General features: G+C 38.5%; 1 protein-coding gene across 1 annotated transcript in view; it reads right to left on the bottom strand.

The window, feature by feature from the left end:
* NBEA (neurobeachin) overlaps positions 1-14733 on the bottom strand; it is a 387749-nt gene that overhangs the window by 325881 nt on the left and 47135 nt on the right. The window contains exons 21-25 of the mRNA XM_048492774.1: positions 12326-12506; positions 8562-8689; positions 6654-6761; positions 5330-5498; positions 3758-3853 (exon numbers count right to left, since the gene is read on the bottom strand). Coding sequence (XP_048348731.1) covers positions 3758-3853; positions 5330-5498; positions 6654-6761; positions 8562-8689; positions 12326-12506 — 682 coding nt within the window. The remainder of the gene's footprint in view (positions 1-3757; positions 3854-5329; positions 5499-6653; positions 6762-8561; positions 8690-12325; positions 12507-14733) is intronic.

Raw genomic sequence — 14733 nt, 5'->3', positions numbered from 1 at the left:
GATCCATTTGTGGGGAGGCTGTGCCTGCATGCTTGCCTGCTTGTTTTGGGGGTCCCTTTAAAGGGTCTTGGGGGCTGAGTCCTACTCTAGATGCCCAACTTGGGGGCTATTGCATGGCTCCAATTCTAGGGATGGCTCCACTTCTAGGGATGTCTGCAAGAAGCCATTGGCTTATCGTACCAGGTTTACTCCAACACTCAGAATGGGCATGCATTTTTTTGGTTGACAGGATAGTCGCCCAGTGCCTCAATCAGTTCTCTATGCCTTGCCAATGCTCCGTATGCTGTAATCAAAAAAGCTGTGGTCTTTTCAATCCACTTCTCATGTTACCGTATCCTTCCTCTCACCTTATTTCCACTAAGGCACTGAACCTGTCGTAAGGAGTGCAAATGCTAGCCCCATTGCAGTGCTTATTAGATGTCTCTGCGATTACACTGTGTAATCTGCTTGAAGTCTCAGTGACACAGGTAGACTACAAAGATAGCAAATAAATTAACTTCATGGCTGAGGGAGATTTGACTTGAGTTTCAATGATGATGATGTTATCCATTCAGTTGTTCTCGACCCTTGGCAACCCGATATGCAAGCTCTTTCCACATTTTTCAATTAAGTACTGCTTCCTTCAGCTGGTTGATGTTTATACCTGTATCAGCTTTTATGGTATCTAGCCATCATATTCTTTGGTATCCAGGTCTTCTCCTGACAAGTCCGAGCATCATAGATTTTTCTAGCGCATCTGATTGCATCACATGACCAAAGTATGTAAATCTGAGCCTGGTTATTTTCCCTTCTAGTGATGTGTCTGGTTTTATATGGCTCAAGACTTCTGCGTTTGTCACCCTAGCTGTCCATGGTATGTGCAGTAGCTTTCGCCAACACCACAACTTGAACGCATCTATTCTTCTTCTGTCGGCTTTCTTTGTAGTCCAGCTTTCACACCCATACATGGCTACAGGGAAGATGATGGCTTGGACTAGCCTGTGCTTGGTTTTGATGCTGATGTCTCTGCTTCTCCAAATTTTATCCATGCTCAGCATTGCGCTTCATCCTAATGCTATTCTTCGCTTTATCTCAGGGGTTACTTCTCATTACAGTCAATTTTTGAGCCCAGGAACATGAAGTCTTGGATGCACTCAATGACCTCATTGTCAATGCTAATTTGGGCCTGATCTATGCTAGCTGTTGTCATGATGTTTGCCTTCTTCACATTGAGATGGAGGCCCATCCAAGACTATATTACATAGCAAATTAACCAGTTTGCTTTCAGTTGCATTCAAAAAAAGAACTAACGTATAAAATTATGTCGCACTAATGCATGCCATGTCAGTAAAGAACAGAGGTAAGTAATACAGTTCCTGAGATATAGTTGGAAAAGAAAAGGAACAGAGAGAAGGCTGCAACTGATAATGAATAAGAGGAACTGGAAAGTCCTAGAGCAATAGAAGAGGTTATGACTGTAGCGAAACAACAGAATGGGTCAACAAAATGATATATTTAATAAGAAGATTTCAAAAAGTGACTGTGAAAAGGGGGATATGGCATGATTAATATAGACAACACAAAATCCAAAACAATCAAATAAGCTATAGAAAGCACATAACAGATGATCTTGGATGTAATTGATAATAAGGAAAACTACAGAGAGATAGGGAATTTAAGGTTCAGGGCCGTGATTTATTAAAGTTCATACTCAGAATTACAGGTAGCCGGGACCATAGTGTCAGGGGATAAAAACGTGCATAAACTTGGGCATTCTGAACTTACTTGGAGAGGAGAAACGGTTAATCAAAAGCAAGCAAGATTTAGTTAAGTAGTTGAGCTCAGACCAGTATTTCAACAGTAGGTACAAAGTGGATAGGGCTCTGGAAAATGATGGCGAAAAGACTGATGTGGTAAGATTTTGGATGTGCTTATATATGGGAAGGAGAGTGAAAGGGAACATCACTAAATGCTTTCATGCCTCAGAGGTAGGAAATTACAGTATCTGCAACTGCCCCAATCAAGGTATGTCATTTAGATTTTGAAGACTAGTTTTGAAGACTAGATTTTGAAGACTAGAAATACAGGAATCCCCATTAATCATTCTGAGCTTTTTATGTCATAGCCAACAATGAATTGTGGCTATCTAGCATAGTTGTTTCAAAACCAATTCTAATAGGTGAGCTTTCTGCACTCTGCACCATGAGTACAACACTGTAACATTAGCTCCTTCAACAACAGCAGGCACCTTTGATTGGTGGAATGGAATCTGACTTCAAATATGATATCATGGCTTTCCATGACTGAAACAAATAGCATCAGGTCCATTTATGGAACCTTCATAATCTTCTGAGTCACGTTCTGTATCATCATTTGCCTAGCAAACACCATCACCTAAAACAGAGTGACTCTAAATTGCAACAGGATCTTTATTTGGCTGAAGACATTTTTATGCATATTGATCAGAATTTCTTCACTTCCGTGTTTTGGGAATTCCCATTGTGAATAAATAGGAAAACCTCATGCCTAGAAGAGAGTATCGGGCTCAGATTCTTATCCAGTTCCCTTTTTCTTTGCTTCTGCTGAATGAGTCTCACTGCCTAATTTCCTTATATATGTTTGTGCTTCCAGTATAGGAAGCCATTTCAGATTACTGAGATCAGCTTTGATCTTTGTCCCCTTCTTCTCCAGAAATGGAAGTCAAGGTAAACCCTTCCAGGAGCAATCTCTATCTTGTGTTGTTGGGTCATTTCTGTCCCAACGTATTAAATGGCTTATTTTAAACCTGACTGCTAGCTGCTTTAAGAGAGGCTTGTTGTTTGATTGATAGGATTATTTTAAAATATAAAACTAAAATATATTTTATAAAGCTGTGTATGTGTTTGTGTGCAGAGGCAGGCAATAGCAAACCATCTCTGTGAACCTCTTGCCTTGAAAACGCTATGGGAATGGCCATAAGTTGGCTGTGACTTGATGGTACTTTCTACAAGCAAGGAACTTTATTTATAACTGTATTTTATGTTGTACACCGCCCGGAGCCCCTCGGGGATGGGGCGGTATAAAAATCCAAACAATCAATCAATCAATCAATAAAAAAAGAAGAGTGCGGAAATAGTGGTGTTAGATGCCCTCATTCCTGAGCTGTTTGATAAAGAAGGATCAGCAGAAGATAAAATATCACTATTGTACCACTATTCTGTAGCACTGCAGAATAGAAAAACAGCAAGAAAACCTTGCATCTTCAGCTTCTCTTTCAGGATACAAGGCTGGGTGGACAGAATGACTTCTTTCCCCAATGCCAGTGAATATGTTATCTCTGACTGCTATACGCGAAGAAATAACTCATCAGACTGGACTTTGCCATTCAAAATAAATGTTTTTAGATCTGATACTTAGAAACAGAAAGAAAGCCACTGCTTCAAGAATATGGTTTTATAATTGTTCCTTATCATTTAATTCTGACTTTGAAAGGTTTGTTGAAAAATACCGTACTATATCTAAAAAGGTGATGTTAATGAAAACTCTACTATTCACTACATACCATCGCACATGTGTTACTATTGCAACTATCTCAGCAACCAACAGTGAACAAGGTATTTCAGATTACCAGTCAGGCAGAATTTTCTATAAATGGAATCACTGCATGATACATTCTATTTTTGTGTAACTAAAATCATATTTTTTTCTTTATCAAATGGCTGTGTTAACAAGTATATTTTAAATTACATGACATGAAATAAGTTAACCCAAACAAGTTAGGAGGTTATGTTAATATTACCTTTGTAAAATGAGTGGGTAAAGCTCTGCTCAGGGATTAACTTGGCAAGGAATCCATGGTTCAGACTTGGGTGAGGGATAGATGGTATGACCACAACTGTGGAGAAAATCATGGAGTCAATTGTGAGCCAGCTACATATTGCTTGTGGCTTGGTCCACTGTGGATCCATGACAAGAAGTCCTATCTCACTGAAACATGCAAACATAGAACTGACAGTGTATTTCTCAGGGAGAAATCAAGAGATAGGCAACAACATATCTGCAGATAGTGCATCTTAGAAACAACACTTTTAGGGAAAGAAAGGTATACATACACAAGACAAAAGATGGCCAAGAAAGATAAATGAAACCAACAGTTTCTTATTTTAGTATTACAACACAATACATGAATTAGGAATCATGCTAAATGTAAAACATAAAAGTAGGATTTATAATCAGAGAGATATTTGTATTAAGACATTTAAAACAGGGATGTTTATTTCACACAATACAGCACAGTACAATATAATAAACTGGGGAAAAACCATGGTTGTGATTGGACCAAAAGAAAACATGAAGTCCAGTTTTAGAAGCAACGTGAAAAATTATAGTTCAAAAATGTACCCCTGAACATATATCGGTCTAAACAATTAATAATAGAATGCAGAAACTGGGGTACTGGCTTCAAACCAACAACTTGGAATAGGCAAGTGTATGCATAAACACAGAACAGCCAAACCCAAATTCAGTGGAACCTGAAAAAGACTTCGGAATATTTGACTAATGCTGCAGACAACAGAGAAATAAAAAATTCCTGATAGAATTATCATCAGACAGCTTTACAAGATCCTGGAGCATTGGTTCAATCAGACAAATATGGGATCATGCTGTCCATTTCTGCAGTCAATGGCCTCTAATGTATTGTTTCCAAATGTCCATTCTGTGAAAATTTGCTACTTAATTTGCTTAAATTACTTAAATGTTTCCCTACAATAAATTTACTGAGCTGGATGGTTCTCTATGACAAATTTACAGAGGAGGATTATTTTCATCTTGGGCAGCACCCAGGTGTGAAGGTTATTATTTTTTCTTTCTTAGACTGTGGTCATCGATAAGCTTGGCATTTCTAGTGGCATGTCACAGATATCTACATTAATCCTTGCATTTATCTCCAGTACAAAATATCCAGCCAACAGAACAACACTGGCTGAGGAACTAAAGAAAGGCATATCAGTTTATAAAAACTGTGATCTGAATTGAAAAAAAAAAGTATTAAAATGCAAACAAAAATTACAAGGAAATGCCTTTTCCTCTCTCTTCGACGCACAGAAACATCTTATCACAAACTTGGTATTCAATGAATAAGAATGTTTGACAATTTGATTCCTACAGTCCAAAACAAAGACCAACCCATCTTAGGAATGAGAAGTTGTCTCTGGCTGGAGAAAGCAGAAATATTTTCAGAGCAATGGAGGGAAAGAGAGCAGATACAAACTCATTGACCTTAAACTGTGTCGTTGAAATTTAAATTTAATCCCTACAGTCAAATACTGATAGCCTCAAAAATATGCAACAAACTTGAAAACAGAGGTACCTGTACTTGTTGGTGAATTTATTTCTTGCCTGATATTTCTACCTGCCTGGCTTCCAGATCTTGCAGTTTCACGCTGAGGTTCGAGTATATCCCGATACTTGGAGACCATCAAAACAGAAATGAAGTAAACAACAGCCAAAGCTAAAAATTGAGCCTGTTTACTATCATCCTATTAAAAAGACAACAGAATACAATTACAATGAGCCCTTCGGGGGAGGGCGGTATACAAATGCAAGCAAGCAAGCAATAAATAAATAAATAAATAATAAGTGATGACAGATCAATTCAAAATATTTTAATATTTTAGTACTGCATGTGTCACATTTTTACCTTTACCAAATCTAGGATTTCCCACCCACATGACAGTGTGAAACAGTTCTCTGAGAAAGCCACTGCAATTCTGGTAAATAAAATTGTTACTATAAATGTGATATAAAAGTCATTTCAAAATACAATCCGGTGTGGTTACAAACCTTCTAACACAAGGAGTTTTCAGACTCCTTTTATACTGCTTCCTCTTCTAAGAAATCACCATAACCCTAAACAACTTCCTCCCTCCTCCCCCAATCCTTTTTACCTTTACATCATGGTCTTCCCCCCTTTTAGTTCCTCTTCTATCCTGATAATCCCCAGCCATGACCTTTACACCTCCAAGATTCCAACCTCAGGATTCCCAAAATCTCTTGTGTAACTGCCCCTGATATCTGAAACCACCCTACAGAACACCTTCATGCTAAAAGCACAACTACTGCATAAAACCTTTGGAACAACTTTTAATCCTCAGGCTTTGTATAAGTAAGAATAAGTATGCACAAGTGAAATGAATCACATTCATCTTCACCTTCAGCAGTCTCTTCCTGCCTTCCCTATGTCAAATTTTAAGTTATAAGCTCCATAAGGCATGGCGCTTTCCTCTTATACTCTGTAAAGCGGCAACACACTGAATCAGCTAGAGAAACTATAAGAAAAAAATTCGCATTTTCCTGAGCTTTGATTAATTTATCATGTGTTGGTGGCACCCTTAGGGTTTAGTACTGAATTTACAGATATCCAGGTGATGTGAAAATATGCAATTAAGGAAGTTCTGGAAATCCAAACACACGTTCTAGAAAAGTTTTAAGCAATAGTTATAACAAGAAAGTAGGAAATTGCGTTAGGAAATTAATTTCTTAAAGTTTAAGAATTTTATTTACCCAAGAGTAGTTCAGAACTGCTCAAATTAGCAGTTTAACACATATGACACATATGTTTTAGAAAGCGAACAGAGCAGAGAAATGCAGATGATAACATTTTTTATAAATGCAAGAGATATAATAGTACTCACCACATCACGAAATACAACTGCTCGGAGACGATTAATGTCAACATCCTGAAGCAGTCTATCAGGATCTTTAATAGGGGATACATTACCAGGAACATTTTCCAATGGATTCTAAACATAGAGTTAAACAATATCAGAAAGTTCTGGATTCAGATATCCCCTTAGTATGATTAACCACATACTTCATGTCTCATATACTTTTAATGCAATGTATAAAAAACATGTCTCACAGACAAAATGTGGAACTATAGGGGCAAGATGAAACTGATATCCATGATCAGATTTCTGTATATTTATAAAAATAATTTCAATACTAGATGGGGCGGGGGGAGCGGATCAGGAGAACAGTGCTGAGATACTGAAGGATTAAGAATCCTTGCCCAAACTCAGTCCCAACAAATCATCATTCCCTTACAGCTGCTATTTATAGAAATTTAAAGCGATAGAGATCAATGTATCTCTATAACTGAGTAGCGTGTGCCTGACGACAAACCAGAAAAAGTGAAGGACTCTGGCAGAGGGAGCCATTTCTCATGCACAGAGGGCCTGATGGGACGATAATTCCCAGACTCCTTACTCAGTCAGTAACACTTTGTAAAGCTCTGGAGTCCTTGCAGGGCTGAATATAAAGAATGAGCCAGAAATAGTGTGGATATATGAAGAAAAATTACACTGCCTTGCTCAAAAGAACAGCAATGAAACCATAAACTTTCACAGAAATTATTAGAAGCATTATATCCAATAGCCCAAATATCAACAATGGAAACGATAATGTAATACACGAACAACACTAACAGACAAAAAAGGGATCCCAAAATATGCACAAAAGATGTCTCTCTGTATAAATAATATCCCTTCAGTGAAATCCTTGCAATTCAGTTGTAAGAATCAAGCAGACCTCCAGTAATCAAATTGACTGAAATGAAATGAATGTTTGTCTTTCATCAAAAGACTGGAATATCCAAGTAGTTAAACTGCTTGTTGCTTTGATGATAGAGGCTTGAAGTACTCCAGTTGCCAGATCTCACCTGGATGCTATGTAAAGAGAATAAACTGGCCATGCATAAGCATGAATAAATATCAAAAGTTGGAAGTATTCCAGTTGCCAGATGTTCAGCTGGATGCAGCATCAGGAGATAAGCTGGCCACATGTAAACATCAAATAGATATCAGTAGTGTTAACCCAGGTAAGTTAAACACTTTCGACCTTAGTCTTCTTCAGCCACAACAATTATATACAAAAGATCATAACTGTTGTGGCTGAGAGAGAAAGAATGTGTGCTGGGGAGAGGCAGAGGGAGAAAGAGATAGCTAGGTAGGTGGCCAGAAAAAGAGAACAAAACCTGGGGTAGGATAGCAGAAATCCTCTTGCCCTGAGAGGATTCGTTTTCTAGAGCCCATTGTATTTTTTCACACAACGGACTTTATTGCTGGTGACTGGATATTCTAAAACATTGTCCAGTTGCATTCACTACTACTGCCATAACATATTCTGCTCCAAAATGCAGAAAACACGGACAGCTTATGTACCAAAAATTTCCAGTACAGTTAAAGGAACTAAGGCCTGAGCAGTTCTGTGAGAAGATCTCCGAAACAAAACTGGGCCATTCATGTCAAAACCTATTTTCTTGAATAAATGTCAAAACAAAAATACAGCATTCATTTGGTGAAGGTCACCATAAACAAAGTGGTTTCACTCTGTGCAAACATTTTGAAGTCAGTATCAACCTTCTGGAGGACGAACCAAGAAGAGAAGCTTTTCCATTTGTAAATAATGCCCTGGGCACTGAACAGAGTATCTCTTTTCACCAGATAACAAATCATTGCTCTCAATTTAAAATATGGGATGATTACGATTCCTTTAATTCATTTACTTTATGGAGATTATAAATATTCAGGACAATAGTTTACCTTAGCAGTAGTAGCTGCACTTATGCCCTGAAGAGTCTCCTGAGATTTACTGTTGATTAAAGATTTATTGACCCTGTCCCTCTGTCTTTGTCGACATTCCAAACAGTTTCTCACAGCAACACAACAAACTGTAAGAGTTTAAAGAAATCATATCAGAATGTCTATTATAACAATCATGTTAATTGTATCAGCAGCTCAGTAAATAACATTTCAAAGCTACTATGAAATAGTACAGTCAGTCTTTGGGATGCTACAAGGCAAGACACTGGCAGATCCAATAATCCATTTTTTTTGGTGTTGTTAAGCGTTCAGCACATGGATTCTTCTAAATAAATTAAATAGTTCAGTATTATCAAAACTGCCTGTATTTAAAAACTAGTAATACCATGTTGATTTGCGGTTTGTTTTTTAAAGGGTTTGGGTGGTTCAGTTAAATAAATTCATGATTTATGATCAGGCTAATATAGCATTACATTTGACTCCTGGGAATCATTTATTTTTAGAAGAGTGAACTACAGAGGGCTCAAGGTGGCATAACAGTTCAAAACTACAGTTTCACTTAAATGTAACAACAAAACACCAACCTATGCCAGAAAATTGCTAACAAACATACTGCCTTAAACACCATCTGAAAGAGTTCTGCTTTATGCTGTTTCCTAAAATTTTCAGGAGTTTTTGCTTTTATGGTATATTTTGAAAGGCCATTCTACAATGTGGGACTGAAAAGGTTGAACAGAGGAAGTTCTAACAAGCTTTTCAGATGGGATAGAAAGAAGATCAGAGTCACAATGTGGGTTGGTAATTGGGAGACATGGTTCTTCAACTATGTTGGGTCCTGACTGCGAAGGGCTTTAGAGGTAAGATCAGTATCTTGATTTCACCTCAGAAACAAATAGAGAAACAGCTTCTTTAAAAGTGTAATATTTGCTTAATGACTGTAATCAAAATGCCTCATCATGCAATTTTTCTTCAAGGGCAGTCTTATTTACTGTGTACTACAATGGTCCTATCATAAGATTATTTTAGCATAGGATCAGCATAGCCAGATCAGCCAAGTCTAGGTAAGAAACTAACCTCGAAGCAAAAAGAAGTTGTGAAAAAGAGTTTTTCAACTACCGCATTCACCTGCTCAAACAAAAGAAGTAGATCCAACAAAATAATCTGGCAAACATAAGTCAACTGTATCAAAGGTATGGAACAAGATGTCATTAAGTCATCCGTGTTGTTAACTAGCATCACCCCTGTCTTATCTGGATAGTTTCAGTTTTCCCTCAAGTTCTTGACTGGCCAATGGATACTAATCTAGAGCAGATGGGAAGCCTAAGGAGATAAACAGTTAGGCTTCAATAGCCCTACTTCCAAGCTTCAGACAACCGAATTCAATGGTCTAACACAAGTATTAAAATGCCCTAACAGCCCCATCCAAACAGGAGCAGGGTGTTAAAGGGCTCTAGGAAGCGGTGCAACCTTGTCCTGGCATGCTTGCCCTCCCTGGGGCACTCACCCTGGTAGGGAGGCAGACACCCCAGCAGCCGCCCATCCTGCAGCCTCAGTGGAAGTCCACACTGTGGCAGGGCTGTGCTGGCATCCTCCTTGGATGCCAGGGGGAGGGAACAGGCTGGGGCGTTACAGGGAAATTGAAAACCAGGAGCATGGTGCTCTGAACTTTGGACTTATGACACTCAGCAGAAGGGAAGGTTGTTGGGGCTTTTTGCATTTTAAGTCTCCCCACCCTGCTGAGAAGCCTCCTTGGCAGCGGTGGGTTAGCGCAGCTGCAAGGCTACGGCTGGCCATTGGATGGGGCTGCATGTCTTGCAGAACACCTTAAGTTAAAGTCCACATCTCTGGTTCAGAATCCACATCACGAGCTTTCAAGCATAGGCCACTGAGAAAAAAATGTAAACCATTTGAACACTTTCTTCTAATACTTTCACCATACACAAAGCCCTTCAGTAAAAATGAGTGATCAGCTATGTTGAAGGTAGCTGAACGATCCAACAAAAGTAATAACAAGCACCCTCTCTATCAATCTGAAAGAGGAAATCACCCACCACAGCAACCAAGGCCACTTCTTTCCACAGCAAGGCTCGCAACCAGACTGAAAAGGATAGATGTGCAAAGCCTTCAAGGAAACCCTGGTGAATCAAAAATGATACCAATGGCACCACACAGAATAATTAAATGTTTTGCAGTTTGGCAAAACTAATCAATGCACAGCTTTGGGATGGAGGACATACGGTCCAGTGGTATAACATGGGGAAATGATCTCAGGAATGCTGTTAATCACACAATGAACATGAATCAGCAATGTGATGTGGCTGCAAAAAGGCTAACTGGTGACAGTTGTATTCATAAGCATAGTATTAAAATTATGAGAGGTAACAGTTCCATACTCTATTGTCAATGTGGAATCAGTGCTGGATTAGGTTCTGTGTTCTATTTTGCACAAGAGGACAATGAGGATAGTTAGGATTCAGAAGATGTCTTATAAGGAAAGGATGAAGCTTGGGGAAGAATAGACTGATGGAAAACATGACAGCACACTTGAAGTATCTGAAGGGCTGAGTCAGAGGACAGCAAAGACAGTTGCTCCAGGCAGCAATACTAGATTGAATAAACTTGTTATGTAACAGCAGGTTTTTATTGAGGAGATACTTCCTAATGTAAGAGCAATTTGAAAATTAAACCAACTGCCTGGAGATGTTGTGACCTCACTGGAGGTTTTCAAACAAAAGTGGGACAGCCAACTCTCAGGATAATCTAGCACTGCAATTCTTGTATTGTGTGGAGGGAAGTATAAGGAAGCAATTCTACAATTACGTGATTCTACAGTAAGCAGGGAGATGAGGACATGTTGTCACAAGGCAATTCTAATATTGATATCAATGTCAAATGTGACAAGGAACAAAAATAGGCATACAAGGAGAATGGTAGTATGACTGGAACCATAATATTTAGCAACAAATTATTAAATAAAATTATAGCAGATGCATTTAAAAAACTACTTAAAAAGTACACATAAATGAGAAACAGAAGCTGCAGATTCTCGGATAATGCCAGTTTGCTTTGGCTGTGTCTTCCCCCACAGTCAAGAATCATCCTTCAAAACTACAACTATTTCAACAACTTCAATTCAATTGCAGTTAATCAATTGTTTATTCTTTCATTAATATTCCTTTGTTTTGTAGACTTCTCCAAGGGCTTTGCAGTTGTTCATTGCTTCCAACACAATGTAAATTAGTCAACAGCATCGTTTTTTTTCAAATGAATAGTTTGCATATAACGGATCTAGGGGAATGGAGTATATGAACATTGGGCTTTTTGGACTGTTCTTTGATCATTAGGATTTTATTACAATAAGAAGCATGTTAGTACACAGTCATATTGCTCAAGCACAAACCCCAAATTATAGTAAAAGGCCCTGAAGAAGAAGAAGAAGAAGAAGAAGAAGAAGAAGAAGAAGAAGAAGAAGGAGGAGGAGGAGGAGGAGGAGGAGGAGGAGGAGGAGGAGGAGGAGGAGGATTTATATCCCCCCTTTCTCCCCAAAGGGGCTTACAATCTCCTTGCCCTTTCCCCCTCACAACAAACACCCTGTGAGGTGGGTGGGGCAGAGAGAGCTCCGAAAAGCTGTGACTTTTAACATGATTCAGCCCACTTTCTTTATCTCTCATGTTATATATCACATATATTTCTTCACTGAATCCCATTCTTTGTTGATCTGTAAGTAATTATTTAATGCACTGAAGTGTTCTATGCAAACTTACCAAGCCTTAGGCACTGCCGCATTAAGCCTCCAGAAGACATATTTTTTTCAGCTTCAATTTCACTAAAATTTAGTGAGCTGGCAAATACTAGTACATCAACCATGGCCATCAGGCGGCTGAGGAAAGTCACTGCTGTCTCTGCCGACATACCCTGAGTTACTTCAATATTCTCCAGTTCAGTCTTTAAGAGAAAAGAAATTACAGTGGATTTCTCAACCAATCACGTCAATGAAATATTTTTGTACATTTTACCTGACTTCAAGTTGCTTATAATGAAACACAAAACAACAACCACAGAAATCAATACATATTTGCATGCTGTAATAGGTGATGTGAAATCCCTTTACCATAAAGAAAATGAATACTACTTATGTGAGCCAATGAGCAGCGTAATATGGATGAACTGGATGAACGACAGGTAGGGTTCACTACAAGTTTATTACTGGTGGGAAAGACAGCAGAACAGGAAAATAAGCAGCTGTATCTTCCTGCATTACTGAAAAGCTAAAAGCAAGATGCCACATAGCTTGAATTAAACAGATATTAGATTCTACATTTGAGACATGCTTGTGAAAGCATCCTCTTCCATATGTGGAAATTATGCATAGAACAACTGATCTTATTCCCACACCATCACAAGAAACAAAGCAGATTACTACCCTCAGAGCAAAACCACAGTCTAGCATTTAGACTGGGCCAATTCTTTATCTGATAAAGCATGCTGGTCCATGTTAACTTATGCCACAAAGATGTTATGTAAAAGACATTAAGAACATGAGAAAGAGCCTGCTGGATCAGGCCAGAGTCCATCTAGTCCAGCACTCTGCTACTCGCAGTGACCCACCAGATGCCCCTGGGAGCTCACATGCAGGACGTGAAAGCAATGGCCTTCTGCTGCTGCTGCTGCTTCTAACCACCTGGTCTGCTAAGGCATTTGCAATCTCAGATCAAGGAGGATCAAATGATCCTATGAGAATATGCAGAGGTGGAAGCTGCAGCAGAATTATTAGTGCTATAATTTTCCTTGTTTGTGCACAGAAAACTCTAATATTTGGCTCAGAGGACCATGACTGGAAAACTCAACCAAATAAAACTCTTATACCAAAACATACTAAGGGCACAGTGCCATAAGGTATCAACTGTTCTATTAGTTATTCCAACAAAAACAGTATTATTGTCACCATATACCTAATTTGAAGTATTTAGAATGACATAAAAATAACATAGATTCATACATCTTCTAGAGCCACAAACATATCACAAATGTAACTTCAGTTGGAACCCTTAAATTTCCTATATTTTTAACAGTTGGAACCCTTAAATTTCCTATATTTTTAACTTTAAAGCATTAAGTAGTGAGGTAAAATTATGTTCCAATATGTTTATATGGGGTATGTTCCAGGTTTTTTTGTAGAGTTCGTATTTTTGATCAGTTAAATTCATCAGACAAGTTTCACATGTTAAAATGGTACCAAATTCTCATTCTCAAAAGTTTCCAAAGAGAAAACGTAAGCTTGCTGTTCTTATTTTTCTCTTCTGCTGCAGTGTCTGGGTAGACGCTGTCTTCATTCCTACTGATCTCACAGAAAGAATGCCAGAAATGCAATGATGTCACATCTAAGTAATCACATAAGTAATCATCAACATCCTTCAGTTCAAAATTGGTATAGCAAATGGAGAAGCATTCCTGTGGCCAAACTAACCATGACAATGGGGTCATGCAGCATTTCACTTTAACGCATGAAAAAACAGGGAACACAATAGATGGGCACCAGTTTTGCAGGGACATTATTCAGCTGCATGTTCCATATTATAGGTTTCAAGCAGTGGAACTGGATTGGGATTAGTGAACATCAGACTGTTTGTCTTAGTAACAGAGGATGCATTAATTCCACTACACAAATATTTTGCACAGTTAAATGTTCATAAAGGCCACTATCTTCCCCTCCTTTGACTCAGCTCTCAATATCAGTTCTGACCTTGCCTGTCAATAATAGCAATAGATCTTTTACTGTGCAAATGCTAATATTTCAAGTAAACTATAAGTCGGTTACCTGGGATTCTGTACTTTCTCCCTGGTATTTACCATCGGCATTGTTTAATCGAGCATCGTTTTTTAAATTCTGTATAAGTATTTTCTTATAAGCAATAGCATTACCTTCCCATTTACCCTGTCCAAAATCCCCTTTCACGTGAGGCATGGAGACTCTGTACACAGAACAACTTTTCCATATGTGATGCTTGAGAGATACCAGTGACCATAGAAAACATGCAGAGCGATGTGCAATGGTGATATAGTGCAATCAAACTGTCCTCCTATGTCGTGATATATCCAAATCAAAGCAACATAGGTACAGCCTCATTTGAGAGCGGATCAAGCCCAATACTCTCATGTTAAAAAATGATGT

Source organism: Sphaerodactylus townsendi, linkage group LG04, assembly GCF_021028975.2.
Source record: "Sphaerodactylus townsendi isolate TG3544 linkage group LG04, MPM_Stown_v2.3, whole genome shotgun sequence".
In the NCBI taxonomy this organism is placed as follows: Eukaryota; Metazoa; Chordata; class Lepidosauria; order Squamata; family Sphaerodactylidae; genus Sphaerodactylus; species Sphaerodactylus townsendi.
Note: the sequence above shows the minus strand (reverse complement) of the source record. Positions and strands in the feature narration are given on the sequence as shown.